General features: G+C 36.7%; 1 protein-coding gene across 7 annotated transcripts in view; it reads right to left on the bottom strand.

Moving 5' to 3' along the window:
• Positions 1-577: 577 nt before the first annotated feature.
• Positions 578-15889, bottom strand: part of atxn7 (ataxin 7) — a 63763-nt gene continuing 48451 nt past the window's right edge. For all 7 annotated transcript variants that reach the window (XM_088636224.1, XM_088636223.1, XM_088636228.1 and 4 more), the window contains 5 exons: positions 14771-15021; positions 13618-13816; positions 12920-13041; positions 10958-11933; positions 578-3440 (listed from right to left, as the gene is read on the bottom strand). In XM_088636224.1, coding sequence (XP_088492350.1) covers positions 3423-3440; positions 10958-11933; positions 12920-13041; positions 13618-13816; positions 14771-15021 — 1566 coding nt within the window. In that variant the 3' untranslated portion in view covers positions 578-3422. The remainder of the gene's footprint in view (positions 3441-10957; positions 11934-12919; positions 13042-13617; positions 13817-14770; positions 15022-15889) is intronic.

Below are 15889 nucleotides of genomic sequence, written 5' to 3'. Positions count from 1 at the left end.
CGGGGTAACACCCCCACACCTTTTGATCAAAATACTACAAAATTCAAACGAAGAGGACAAGTAGACAATTACATTGGCCCAGTCAATTAAAGTCGGCAGCATTGTCTTTGGACTGTTAGAGACAACTAGAGCTAATTGAATCCAGTAATCACAACATTTCTAAGAATTATTGACAGTAATTGAAAGGAGGGTTAGCATTTGTGGAGCATAAATTAATGGTCATGAAGACCCATGTTTACCCTATATAAGAATATTTGGCATTTAAAACTGATTTAATTTTTCTATTAAGCATTTAGATTTTTTCTTAATGTTGTAATGTCAAATTCCATCATAGGTTACCATGGTTAGGGGTTTACCATATTCATTAAAATTTTTAAGATTGAAGCATGTTTCTATGAAAAAAAAGATTTTATCTTGTACTCCACCTTTCAAGATAAAATCATTATGCTAAGGACAGTGCATGAGAATGTTCATTTAGTACGTGCCCTCCTGAAGTGTTATGCTTACCATATCCCTACAGATTTCACTGAGTTACTGAACATAAAAAGGAACAAATATCAGAAAAAGAAGCCAAGACTTGTTTTACGTATAAATAACAGTATAAATTATTTTTTTATTTACAGAAACCTGTTACAAAACAAATAGACTATACAATCTTTCTTTAAATATTTAAAGTAAATCTCTATCCTACTACATTTGTTCATGAATTATATAGCAGCCAACACAAAAAGTCCAGCTGATCAAATGCATTTGATTATGTATACAAAAATCAACTATTCACACTTTACACAGGAGTTTGCTTTTAGAACCATTCTCAACAAGCAAGCTGCGTTCTGGCTTTAATTCACATTTACATACGTGTAGTGCTTAATCAAACAAAGATTTGTATAGTACTATGTTTTGGAAACACTGGCAGAACTGTCAGAAAAGTTTGAATGTTAAGGTAAACAAAACACCTTTTGAGATTTCTCTTTTAGTTTAAATAGTTGGATCTTAACGAAACACATGGAGGCCAACATTTATTAAGCTCAGTTTTCATTCTTGAAACAGAACTGGATTTAATTTCAACAGTAGTCTAAAAGAATCAGTGTCACCAGACCGAATGGGAAAACCAAAAATGTTTCTCTTATGGTTTTCAAAATAAGTCAGGTCCGTACATAATCTTCTGAAGAAGAGATTCTGACATTGAGGCTAGCTGACATAAGTGTTGGTGTTTTTTCCACAATTAAGAACCACTGTCAGGTGGAAAAAGCAAGCTCCTAAACAATTTTAAACATTCAAGTCTTATAAAAAAAAATAAAAAACAGCTGTCCTTAAAACAGTCATAGTGTGAAACTATTTTCAGGCACTTTCTTTTTTCCCCATTATTTTCTAAAAGCTGCAAACAAAGTCTTCAGTAAAAAGCAGTGTTTCAAATTAAACGTTTGGCAACAATGATGCAAGCAGTTGCATTGTTTTAAAGTTGTTCTTCCTTGTTCTAATTGCCCTACTCCCAAGACATTAAAGGGAAAGTGCTGCCAAAAAGGAACTGGGGATGTTACTGATTACATACTGGACATTTGTGAAGCTGAGCTGGTCAGACTGGAGTTTTTCTGCTCACCTGGAAAACCAACATGAAAAAGCAAAACTGTAAGACCTTCCAGAATTAAGATTTTCTTTGCTTTTCCATATGACAGAGCTCAATGACAACACTTAACCTTCAAAGAATCCCAGTACATAGTAAAGAAATGTCCATCAATTTCTGTTATAGGCATATTGCATTATTGGCTTGGCAGTGAACCACTTCAAATAATAAAAGTCCTTTAAGTTGTTATTTATTATTTACTAAATAAATAAATATTGATGATCTCAATTGTACCAAAATTGGATATAAGAAAAATGCCTGTGCAAAAATACATATTTAAATATGTACATTTTTAACAAAATATGTATTCTGAAATAGGGATACTTCAATATTTGTATAATCCATTACAAGAAAAGCCAAAATAAAGATACAAAACTGACTCTGCTTTATAATTTTGTTCTTTAAGTGACAGATAGGGTTAAGAAAACCTCAGGAGTTAAAATAGCCACTGTATGTAATTGCCTTCACTTAAAACTCCTATCAGTAAGTTTGCAAAGCTAACAATTGAAAAACTGTGCAAGAAAACTACAGAAGTTAAGGATCACTGGTTTATAAATAACCACAAGCATAAATTCTAGTGAACTGTTTGATGTAAAAACTTCATAAATTCATGGTAAAATAGAAATAAATAATATCTGAATTTTAGTGTAGTAATCGCTGATTATTGAAGTGAGATTTACTTTAAAGACTAAGCACTTATATATTTGTATTCTTTTGACCAACAGGTTGTATATAATAACTTAAAAAAATTGTGACATAATCCAATCATCCAGGCAATTATATTCACATTATAAGGTGACACATGTGACAATTAAGTGTAATTGCAATTGCTAAAATGCACAACCATCTGCAGAGTCAGCATTTCCCTATTTAAGAGGAACTTCATTGTCATATCACATTGAAAATTTTATTTAGAACAAAAAACTCACAATGCTTGGTCTTTTCAGTGCTACGCAGAACGTTTCTCCCTCTAAATAAAACTTTTTTTTCAATGTAATGTAAACTACCACTTGCATAAAATGGGGGCATGAACAATATTCAGTGGCTCCAAATGGTTATGCTTCAGCAGCTGAATATCAATCTAGAATTAATTGATGGATAAATGCTAAAAATACTGAAATGATTTAACAACAAATAAGCAGTCAGAAACAAAAATAATGTTCCCGAGAAACTGAACAGTGACCGTCAAAGTGATCTGTCTAAACAAAAAAAACTCCTGACAGTTTCTTAACCCTACTTGCCTACTCAGAAGCTAGGCTTTTTAGGTTTTAATCCAAGTAGTTCTGCAGAGTCTGTCCTGCTGAACACACAGATTGTGCACTTGCATCCAACTACAAGGAAGAGATTGGTAGAAACCAAAGCATCATATTAGTAACACACAGGTCACTCCCTCATGCAACTTTTGGTTTTGGGTACAAATACGCAGGCATTAACCCACCACTTGTTGCCCAGCCCTTATCTGTACCTTATATTTTAGTGTGAGGTCACTGCATACACTATTCTTCAAAGGACAACCTCATAGATGTGTAGTCAGCACGTCCTTTCCACTATTAACACTGATTAGAGCAACAGCCTGATGGATCTTCATCCAGTGTTGGCATGGAACCTCGACTGTGGCATTGCTACAGACATGGCTTTGGGGAATTCCTTGATGTAACTTGACAGTTCAGTAGAGCTCCAGCCCTGAGGAACATGGGAAGCTGAGATAACAAAGGCCTCTTGAAAATCAGAGACCAGACCAGTATGTCTCTGCTTGATGTCCAGTTCTTTTTCGAAGCAAGAACTAAAACAGCAGTCGTCAGGGACGCGCCTTTGGCTGGAAAAAAGGGGGAAAAGCAATAAGTACAAGATTAAAACAATACTACTTCATTGAATTGGTCCTCTTCTATTTCACCTTTAAACTGAAGTTGACCAAATGTCTTAGTATAGCTGGGGGATGTTCACAACAGTGCAACATTGAGAAGTTGTAAAAGCTCATTCTTTAGCGGAGGGGTTTGCAACTGAATTTCAAATACAAACACTACAACCATACCTTTGAACAACTGCCTTTAACCCAATACTTCAGTCACACCAGCTTTATAGAAGGGTACTAGATTTGTTCTGTGCAGTGTTAATTTAGGCAACGAAAATGTTCATGAACCACCTGTTTTTCATTTTAGTGAAGACGAAACGCTCACGAAAATAACCCACAATGACTATGACTAAACTGCCTTGGATTTTTGTTTGAGTGAATTAAGACGAGACGAAATTACATCTGCCTAAAACTCATACTGAAATGAATTTTGTCGCATGAAGTTTGTGCGCTTACTTGGTCTGAGCAATAGCAGTATAATCCCAGGGATGTGAGAATCGCAAGTATCAGGGTGCGCCATGTTCCTGCATGTTCTCTGTCTGTCCCTCATTTCCAGCCAGTCTTCCACAGTTCATGTTAGGAATTCTTATTATTTGTTAATTGGTTGGTATCCAGATAAACAATGAGATGTATACACTGCAGTAATTAGATTAAATATTAAAACTAGAGCACCTCGCTTTTTTTATAAAAAGAAAAGCCATGGAGATGCAAGAAATGCTTGCGATACATGTTTTCAGCTGGACGAAAAAGATCTGGAGTCTGGCAGTACTTTATATAGGACGAGCAAACCAAAAAGCTATTGTAAAACATTACAGAAGATAAAAAAACGCAGCTAAATTATGAAAACGACAAAAAACTGAAGTGCCATATGAGTCAGAGCACTGCATTTCAGACACTTTTGTATAAAAAAATAAGTTTTATACTACTAAAAAATGAACTAGAAAACAAAGCAAGAATAAATCATATTTTTGCATATTAGGAAATTACTATTTTCCGTCTTGGCAAGAGATTAACGTGTAAGAAGTTACTCTTAAAATGTGAGAGTTGGTCGAACACGCCACACGCGCTGCATTTCAGCTTCGTAGTAGTGTTCTAATCAGAAACTAATGTTAGTTTGTAAAATGCTTTTTGTGTACTTTATATTTCACAGCATATAACAGCCATCTGAAGAGAATGCTCTTTATTTACATGTAGTTTGTTTAAATGGCTCAGTGTTAAGATAAGTGAGAAAATACTCAATATCATAGCGTCGACATCTTACAGCACGTGCCTGCATTTATTTCTTATTTACTTATTTCTTCAGAAGAATGTTGAGTGAAAGCACTGACACACCTGCAGCACAGGCCTGTCACTGTGTTAGCATGATACTAGCATGACGTCATAAGCACTTAAACTACTCTTACACTACTCTTATATAGTTGTTCAATGGAAATATTATGGCGTCAAAATGGCTAGTTATAATACTATACCAGTTAATTTAAAGAATGTATCGCTTATCCTGTCCTATTATTAATATTTTTTAATAACCCATGCAGAAATTCCCTTATAGTTATTGCAAATTCAGTATTGTCAGGAGCCTCAAAACAAATTCATAACAATATTGCGTTGAAAAAATAACTTTACAAAAAACCTTATGTAAATTTACAGAATTATTATTAACAGTTCAAAAACAGATTTTCCTAGGAAAGATTCATACAATGTCTCTTTTGAAGATGATTTATTATTAACACTTTATTGCACAAATGTTTCTTGTGTTTGATATTTGAACTTTCTGGGACTCGATACACTTTAGATTGTGCAACACAGACTTATCAGATGTATTAGATATTTTCTTAGAGATACATTTAATCATCTTCTATGTATTTTATATCTTTTATTATTAAATTAAACAGCTTGACTAAAATCTAACTAAAACTGAATCTGTTTTAGTTGATTAAAAGTAAGACTTATGATCGTCAAAACTTAGTCGACTAGATCATTAAAAGTGGGTGACTAGAAAATGACTATGACTAATAGGCACTAGTTGACTTGACTAAGACTAAATTTAAGACTGACTAAATTAGTACTGGTCCTGTACTAGGTAACACTGAAGAAACCAGAATGAACTCTAGTCCTGTATACCACATCATGGGCTTCAATCTTTTACCTTAATTAGGCTGGGCAAACTATTCTTAAATTTTTTAAAAAATAAATAAATAATGAGATATAATGATGTGTTCCTGCTTAACTTAGACATTGCACGACTTTAAAACATATAAAAACAGGTTTCTAGAGTTAAAAACCACTTTTTATGCGCGGAAAATGGGTGATTTTTCTTCCTCGTGATCAGCTCAGAATCTTTGTGTACGCTGTAAGGTTTTTACTTCTTAATTAAACGTTTAAAATACACGAATTTCATAAAGACAACACACGTTTCGAAGAGAAAAAATCCCATTCTTTTCTCTTCCTGGTGTGTGAAACTGATCAGCAGGTCTTTTTTTCCCCAATCAGAGGCTCTGAAAATAGTGTTCCGCCCACTGCGCTCCGTCAGAGAGGGGCGCGGCACCGAGAGAGGGAGGAGGCACGGAGCGCAGCAGTACAGAACGAACGTTCTACTGCCTGGAGCGCTTATGGCAGCGATCGCGTCTGCATTTATAACTTCGTTTTTAAAATTAATCAAGCAATATGAACCATCTCTTTTTACTTTTAAGTCACTTAATTATCATTAAGCACAGCTTTTTCACCACTTAGATACTTTTTGATACCATCCTTAGACAAAGCAGAAACTTCTTGTTCTGTCTAATGACATTACAAGTGGAAAGATTACAGATTTTAATCGTCTTTAATTTTGTTACGTTATACATTTTAGAAACGTTTCATCCATACAAACACCACAAAACTATTCTCGATTGTATTTCTGAATGGTATGTTACACTTAGTTCACTGTTTTAAATACATCTAATTAAGAAAGTTAGGTGTTAGCATAAACTATTAGCAATCAATATTAAATTTAGCACTGTAATAATTTGTTGCACTTTCCCCCGCATCTTGTAAAAATATATTTTCATTGTTCAAATATACATTAAATCTGACTATCATATAATAAGTTAAATACAAAACTAAAGAAAAAATAGGGTTAAATATAATTCAAAATATTTTGCTAACAATGTTAACTGTTTATAAATAATAAATTGTATTAACTAAAGAGTAGGATGGCACAGTTGTTAGTATGCTTTTTGTTTTGTTTCTTTTTCATAAATACAACAGTAGTACCTGATGTCTCAGTGGCTTTCAAAATTAAATTTTGCATGCAAACCTGTGAACTAGAAAGATAACTAAGATATCCATCCATTTATAATGGTGGCAAAGTGGTTAGCATTGCTATCTTGGAGCACTGGGGTCCTAGGTTCAATTCCTGCCATCCTGTGTGTGTGGGGTTTGCATGTTCTCTCTGGGTTACATGGTTTTTCTCCATATGTGTGATATGACTCCCTCTCGCACTCCAAAACATACTGGTAAGTTAATTGGTTTATGGGAAAACTGGCCCTGGTGTGTGTGTGTTTGTGTCTGTCTGTCCTGTGATGGACTGGCGCTATGTCCAGGGTGTATTCTGCCTTGTGTCCGTTGCTTACTGGGATAGGCTCCAAATCCTCTGTATTGGATAAAGAGATTAGAAATGGATGGAAGTAAAGGCACTGTGTGGATGGAACTATACACAGTGTTAGAAACCCACTATGAAATGGCAGCATCTCACTGAAAATAAAATATTTTATAGTGCTGGCTTAAGGAAACAGCCTTTCCACCTCTCTTGCACATCAGTATCCATACCTAGTTATTTAAACAAATTGCCTCTAATTATAAACATCTTAATATGCTGGCTCTGTGGATCCGCATCAGCTATGTTTGCCCATTCCTTCAATTCATGTGCATCCAACACACAGTTCAATGCTAGCAACTACACAAAATCTAAAATACAATCCTCATTTCAGTATCTATGTAAACATACAGTCTGTTAACCTCATCATCTTCATCAAAAGTATGCCTAACCCCATTAGGAAGTGTTCTTATCATCAGTGTATTCCTCAGCTATCCCAAAATTATCTTCTTACCAACATCTCTAGTTTATCCTGCAATAACTCAGCCAACACTTAAATCTCGAAAAGCTGCTTGTGTTATTTCTTTAAATCACAAATATCATGTGTAAATACTGTCCATGTAATACTCTGCATTGTGGAATAATAGTTTATTTTAAAGGGAACTAGAGAAACTAAGAACTAGAGAAATCAAGAAAGGCTTTTTTTCTAGAATTAATAAATGCACATCCTGTTCACTGGGGAAATTAAATCCACACTGAGCAATCTTCAATATGTTCAGAATATGACAGCGAGAATCCTATCAGGGATGCATTACACCTGTTTTCAAGTCCTTGCATTGGTTACCTATCAGGTTTCGAGTCAACTTCAAAATCCTTATCCTCATTCAGTACCTACAGTATATGGCTTATTATCTGTCTACTCCCCACCTTTGTCCGTCTGACTCTGGTCTTCTAGCTGTCCTCAAGAACATCTACATTCTGTGGGTGACAGGGTCTTCTCTAGCTGCACCCCAGAGCTCTCAATTTGTATTCCCAGTGATATCAGTCACGTACCCTGAGTGCATTTAAATCTAACCTCAGACCCTTTCTTTTCAGAAGACTAAGTGTCTGTATCTGCTTCATTTTCTAATTTTGGTAGCACCTCTAACTGCTTGTCTTTCTTATATGTATTTACTTTGTAATCTGTTTTTATATCTACTGTATTGCTTTGAGATGCCACTTTTAAAGGTGATATATAAAATAAAGTTTTTTATTATTGTTATAGAGAAACATGATCAGTTTTCCCTGGTCCAGATAAAAAGATCTAAAGCATACTAGTTTGTCACTCTTCTCATTCCCTTTGCTAAATAACTTTTCATACTAATCTGATCAATCTAACTGCCTGTTTTCTGTGCTTTCTCTATCCTGCTAGATTTGCAATTATTCTGAACATTTTCTTCTTGAAATAACTCATTTCTAAATACCTTTTTTCACTGTTAACATCTTGCAGCAACTCTGCGACAAAATATACACTTAGCACAGTTCATCCTGCTACCAACATTGAATAAAAAAATCTTAAGATTTCTATATTTATGTCTTTATTTAGTGGTTTCATTAGTGACAAAGGCTAAACTTTCTTGGAAAAATGTCTTTTATGTGTTGCAGAAAAAACTGACTTGCTTTAACAAAGTATGTTTACAAATCCTTTCACCTGGCAATCTACCTGAATGCCCAACTATCTGAGAAGCCCTCTATGAAACCATGGTTGCTATTAATTCATTTAGGGCTTATTGACAGAATTGCTGTTTTTTATGCATGCTAATTTTCTGATTCCTCACTCTGTTTCATGTTTATAGACAAGACTTTATTGATCGTGAAGGGAAATTGATGTACATGATGAACATGTTTGCATGTTCTTTTGTAACATACACCTTTTTGTGATTTTTTTTGTATATCTAAGCAAGTGTTCCTGCATACCTCTTCTGCACTTTAGTCATGGCTTTTTTTCTGTTTGTTTATTTCAAAGCAACACCTGCTCCATTTCTAAAACTTTTTACTCATGTGCATTTTTGTATTTTTTACACCTCTAGCACTTTAACATCCTGAATTTTCATTTGCCTTAATTTGTAGAATGAACTTGAGTTTTAGCCTAAAGAAGTTTTCATTATCTTTTGTTTCTTGTCCTACAACTGTTATTATTGATCACCGAATTATTGTTCTTGACATGACTTCATTCAGCCTTTCCTGAACGTCTATGACAGAGAGAGTGCTGTTTCTGGTGCGATCTTTTGCAGCTGACATTTCACTGTTTTAAACGAACAAGAAATTAGATTGCTCATAGATCACTTATCCTACATAAACACAGCGTAATTGCCCTCCGAAAATCCTCTTTTTCTTGTTCGTTTTAGAGACCTTGATCGACACTGATTTTAGATGTCAGAAAGGATTTCTTTTCTCTGTATTTCCTACATTGCTTTGTCGAGATTTTAACTTTATATCTAACTTTATATCTAGGCTCAGATTTCAACTATAAATCGTACAGTAATTAATAGCAGTAAATACTGATGTTTTGCGCCCTCTTACCACAAAAATATATGTTTTGTAGCTGGGATGAACTTTATTTCGTACGCGTAGCTACTGCGATTCGGACACGGACGGTTAAACATGGCGGCAAATCAGACACCCAGAGGGTGGGGTGGGGTGGGGGGGGCGTCTTCTCGCCTCCATAACTAAAATGCCAAATAGGAGTGGCTTAAGCGACATACACAGTCGTGTAACTGACAGTTTGAGGTAGCCTATCGTGTAAATTTCGCTTTGTTGCTGATAGGTTAAGCTTTCGAAACTCTGCCCCAAAGTCATGTGACTGATTTTTCGCCCTGTTTCGTTGGTTAAACGCAATGATCACAAGCACCACCATGGTAACTGGGATGTGTAGTTTTTAATTCCGTTTGAATTATAACTGTACGTACTGTCTTCGTATTTGGCCAGGGCTTTAAAGAGAGGGCGCGCCAAAAATTTTCGGTGCCATCGCCTCCGCTTTAAAGGTACCCCCGTCGCGGAAGAATTCGATCTCGGGACGTTTGCCCAGCGTATATAACATTCATATTAAGCCAAAGAATAAAAATGCCAAATTCTGTGTATAGCTACTTCATGTTATACCCCCTAGCCTTGGTCAGTTTTTCAGATATAAACATATTACTTGTTTCACAATAGCTTTAATACAAGGAATGAGAAATATGGCAGTGTGTAGGCAGGAGTGTCTACCCCCAACAGTTTTGTACACATGAAAAAATGCCTAATTTGATAAAACGCCTTGTCTGAGGCTTGAAAGCCTTATTTGTGAAGGGAGAGCTGTACTTAATTGACAGACAAGACGGACACCTTGAATTTGAACAAGTAAAAACAGAAGAAGCCTATTTTTGCATAGTACATGTCATTGTGTGTCTCTGTGATGGCCCACCAGGTAGATGCATCTGTTTGACCAAACTATCCTATACTCCTCCCCACATGTCCAGATGGCCCCGGACTGAGCACCATCTGAGTTGGATGCTGCATCACTGCCATGGATCGAAGAGGGAATCGTGGATATAGCTATCGTTTAGGAGGATTTAGCTGGTCTACAGAGATCTGTATGGAGTACTGACATAGAGAAGACATGATGGATGGATGGATTAATACCCTCATTCATTTATTTTCTTTTTTAAAAATTATATAATATTAGCATGCCCAAAGGGGTTGGGCAGCCAGTTTACCTTGGACCCCTAGAGCTTTTTTTTTCTCCTTACTAAGGAGTTTTTGGTTCATCTCCTCCATTGTCTTCTAGTCTTTTCTGCTCTGTATTCATAAAATGTATGGTTACGTGCATTGTTAAGTGCCTTAGTGCAACCTTGTTGTGAACGGCGCTATAAAATATATATGCATTGAGTACCTGTTGTATTAGCGAGTTGTTTGGAAGTCCTTGTGTCCCTGGGATTGTGCGGCCATGCTTTGCATGGATGTTGTTCACTCCAGGCGACTTGGCCACTTTGTTGGGTCTGCTGCTGCTGCTGTTAACGCTGCTGGAAGCGGGGGAGCCTTTCCGCTTCTTCCCTTCTAGCCTGTCCATGGGAGCGTGAGGGTGCGAGAAGCCACTGTGCGAGTTCACAGCCTGCTCCGTGGACTGGTGAACGAAAGGTCCAAGCGAGAGCGTGGAGTCGCTGCTTTTCATAACCACGCTCATTCGCTTTATTGATTCTGCGGGGCTCCCCGATGGAGGGCCCCTCCCTGATTGGTCGTGTTTGAGGCTGAGAGAGTTTGTCCTGTTGGTGCTGCAGTTGAGGCCCGTGTTGTGGACGCTGCCATGGGATGAGGAAGTGACCGATGCGTGGTACATGCTCCCTGAGCTGCCAGAGTTCACTGCACAGTTTTTCTTGAAAGAAGGTGACTCTGCAGAATAAGACGAATAAGCAGGCAGCGGGGAGCTGTTTTTCCTTTTCTTTCCCGAGCTGTTGCTACTGCTGCTGCTGTTACAGTTAGTGATTGTTGCAGAAGGCTCCTTGGATCTGAAAGACTTGCTGCTGGGTTTGGATTTCTGAGGTCTACTCGATAACAGGGAAGGTACTGCTGAGTGTCCTGAAGGCATTTGGGGCGAAGAAGACACCTGTCTCGACTGCGTGTTGTATGCAGCATGGTCGATAGAACTCAACGGAGAAGTACGGGCACTTAAAGTAGTCCCGTATGAAAGTATTGATTTGCTGTCAAAAGACTGCGCATAGGGAGGGGAGACCAGCACTGGTGAGGGCATCACTGAGGAGGGGCACAGGAATCCTGTGGCATTCACACCATAGTGTGTCATAGGCAAAGAGCTTGTGCTTGTCTTGTGTGGCGCTGTGGACACTGTGTTTTCGGACACTGGAGGAATTTTCCTGTAAAACAGAAGATGTCACTAGTTGTGTCTATGTATATTTCTTTCCAAAGCAACACAGGACAAATTACTGGACTAACACCAGAAAGTTCAAAACTAGTGGATAGACGCATTTCATTTAATTGTTACCCTAATAATTCGACTACTTCCTGTTATTTCAGAAAACTGGAAAATTATTTTAAAAATAAAAACAAATGAAATCCAAAAGCAACTCTCTCAGAAGTTAAACACCTAAACAATACAAAGGAATTCTATTCAGTTCTAGTTTGGACAAAAACTTACCACTTTCCAGCTTTATCAAAGGACTTTCTATCCTTCATCATATTTAATCTAAATATACTATCTGTGTCACTGGAAATAGTGATATTTTTTGTTTTAGTCTTAATTTAAACCTTCCGGCACACAACTCTTTCTAGCTGTTACAACTTCACAAAGACAAATATTTGCATTTTATTTTGTGTGCGCAATTGCTTAAGCAGTAAAGCAGTAGTTTCCCAGTAATTACCAATCATTGTTAAATTTAGCTAAATGGGTCCAGGAGGTCATACTCAGTAAAGCCAGTCCAAATAAATTGTTATGCCTTTGCATTCACTTAATGAGATTCTTATAAAGCCAACTTCTGCTGAAACACAGAAAGGTTCTTATTAATAATGTGTTGGGACGTTGAGCGTCTCAGGGTTTCTGCTGATATTTTTACCCTAAAAGTCAATGGAGATTTGCAAGACAGTACAGTTCTATTTACTAGATGATTCACCTAATGCTGCAGAATAGCTTTCTCATTAAATTATTTCCAAAAACCCTGACTATCGACAATTTTGCAAGAAAGCTAAATGTTTTGGTTATACCAGAAGGAAAAAAACAACTCAGCATAGACTAATTTTTTAGATGTTATTTAACTCTATGCTTTCTGCAAAGATTAAAGGAACAAAGAAAACCTGCATGTAAAAATAATGTAATATTCACGTTCTATGTGAAACAGCAACTCACTTCCACATTTGAGAATTCACATGCTTATCCACCATAGCGCTAAGTGCATATCGAACACGATCCCATCGTCTGTCGAAAGCGTAGCAGCTTCTACCAAACTGCCGACTGCCAAAGGAGCAAAACTAAAAAAAAAAATCACAATCCTTAACCTGTTAGAAAATACACCTCAGTCCATCCATCGTTATTAAGAAATCAAACCTTTTTAAGATAGTGTATTATGAAACAACATATGGACCATAAGAATAATGCAATAACTTTTCATAAGTGAGCACAGCAGGGAGTAATAGTAAGATTAAATTTTACTTTTAAAAAAATACTTTGGAAAATATCTACACAGGAATAAGTTTGAGTTTTTGAAAGATTTAAAAAAAATAACATGGTGAAATACAAAACATACTATACAATGAGTTACAGTACAAATAAAAGGAGACAAATTAGTTCAAAATGCCTATTAATGGCTAATTGACTAACTTATCCAGTCAAATTTTGAAAGAAGTCAGCGTGTCGACCAAAAAAAGGCTGGGGTAGTTTGTTCTAGACAGCCACAACCCTGAATTAATTGCTAGTCAGAAAAATATTCCAGAACTCAAACCAGAAGCTAGTACTGAATGTAACCCCAAATGTTTTAAATACATTTCAAGCTTCTTCTTTTCTTTAAACTTATGTAAAAACAGTTGCGAAGAAGACGGCATGCTTACAGCTGCTGGTCGTGGGTGATAACATGAATAGTGGCAATCCAGTTTGTCCACAGTGTCTTCCTTCTCCTCATTCTCCCCCTCATCGCTGGAGAGCCGGGACGCTGTCTCAGCTGCTGGTGTGGAGTGGTGGGGTGACTCGTGGACTGACGCAGGGTCACTGGAGACATTCCCAACAGGGTGCGTGGAGTAAATATTGGGTCTGCATAGGCAAATGTTCCCAATTAGTTTACAAAACCACTCTTTTAATAAAAATATATTCAGGCTTACCTGAAAATAAAGTCAAACATCCGAAACATCCTATAAAATCATAAACCTTGTAAAGAAATTCTTTCTTAACATTTGAAATAAACACTAAATCACACAATGTGAAGATTTCACCAGTTAAACATCTCGATATCATAAAAGCATACAGAAGTCTAGAGAAGGGCCACAAGACTCATTTCTTGTAAAAAGAATACATATTGAAGGGATGTTAGAGAAGAGTAATGACTGACAGTTTGCAAGGCGATGTAGTTAATAGCATGAAGACATAGCTGGAAATAAAATTCAGGTTTATGCTGCTGCTAGACAACACTTTTTTTCACTGAGTTATCACTGCATTGAATAGATATTTGAGGTACACTGTGAAGATGAAAACAGAGATCTGTCAAAGCTAAGCCTTATGTGTGACAATCAGTGCACAAATAAATGTAGATCTCTGAAGGGCTAAATGGTATACATGTATTTAACACATTATACATAATTTTAAATTATATAAGTATTTATCTTTCTTTTGACGTTTCATCTTTTAACAGATACATTTTATTTAGTTTTGTCCTCAGATACTTTTTTTCTTGCTTTAAAATTCCAAAGCTGTTTTTAATAGATCTGTGCAAGCTACACCTAGTGAAAAGTGAAGAGACAAATTTTAATCACCTATAAATTAATGGTAAATTTCTAAATCTCTCTCTTGCATGCAGTGAAGAGAAACAGGCTTTCATTGTAAATGAGAAATTAGAGTGAAAGTGGATCCATGCCAAAATGGGCACTGAAAAAGTGTTCCACAGCAGCACTTGGTAATATTGACCCTTAAAATAATTAAGAAGCTGGCTATAGAGTAATTAAGGGTAAATACCATTTTCAAAAACAACTGAGTAGTGTAAAAGACACTCACCGTGGAAGACTAGGATTGTGAGGTTTAGCTTTACTTGGTGCTGAAGGCTTGGACTCGGCGGGGTTGTTTCCGTGAGAGATTTGGTGTGTTTCCTGGGGGGGGTGAGGTTCCCTGAGAGGGGTGGTTTGCTGAGAACACTCCGAGTTCCGATGTAGCTCTTTTTCCCTGGTTTTACTTTTGTGCTCAGCTAATAAAGCGTCAAAGCGCTTTCTTCGACCCAGTACTGCTCTACGCTGGCTTAAGGAATGTGTCTGAGGAAAGAGGAAACTTGCACTTAACCATCTGCTTTGTTGGAAACAATCCATACTCAGCTTCTAAAGGGATGTTATTCATTTTAAATGCACCTTTTCCCCCCAATCCCTAGTTTTTATGTACCATACCGCTCTGTTTTAAATTTTAATGAGACCACAGACTGACAGTTTTTATATTTCTCAAAGCTACAAGTATTCTTTTTCCCTTCCTCTGCAAAGGAAAGGCCCTCTGAAAACTGCACTGCCGGGCCTTCGGCATCCTCTTCACAATACAAGACTCATAGTAGAGCTCTGCATGGGACTACTGTCTCTATCTGAATCCCACCCGCTACCGCTAATATTTGCGCCATGGATGTCTGGCTTTGACAAGAAAACCTGATCATTCCCCTACGCACACGCAATAATCCAAGTCCCACATTGCCCTGCAATACCTTCTTCACTCAGTTTTTAATATATGAATATTTGTTATTGCATTATTGTAGGCATACCTAATCAAAAGCATATGAAACTACTAATTAGGCAATATGTAATATTTTAATTAACTAATGCAGGTTAAAACATTCAGTTTTATCAGCCCTTTAAAGCTCTCAAAAAGGCCTCTGTGGTAATGTGTTATGTAAAAGCCTGTAAATTGAAAAAAAAAATCTTTCAATTAGTTTAAGTTACCATGAATAAAAAGGATTTATCTGGCAGATTCACATGGATTCTGCCATGTGCACATCAGCACTCACACACTGTACTGTACTGTGTGTGTTACATCACAGAAGTTCTAGCTGTATGATTTGCTACTGACAGATTAAGGAAATTGCTTCTTTGCTGTGTGCTATCAGTGTGCCTTTTCTAAATTAAGTGAATTCTCAGTACTTAA

Source organism: Lepisosteus platostomus, chromosome 6 (genome assembly GCF_059453375.1).
Source record: "Lepisosteus platostomus isolate fLepPlt1 chromosome 6, fLepPlt1.hap1, whole genome shotgun sequence".
In the NCBI taxonomy this organism is placed as follows: domain Eukaryota; kingdom Metazoa; phylum Chordata; class Actinopteri; order Semionotiformes; family Lepisosteidae; genus Lepisosteus; species Lepisosteus platostomus.
The sequence above is the reverse complement of the archived record's forward strand: the minus strand, read 5'-3'. Positions and strand labels throughout refer to the sequence as shown.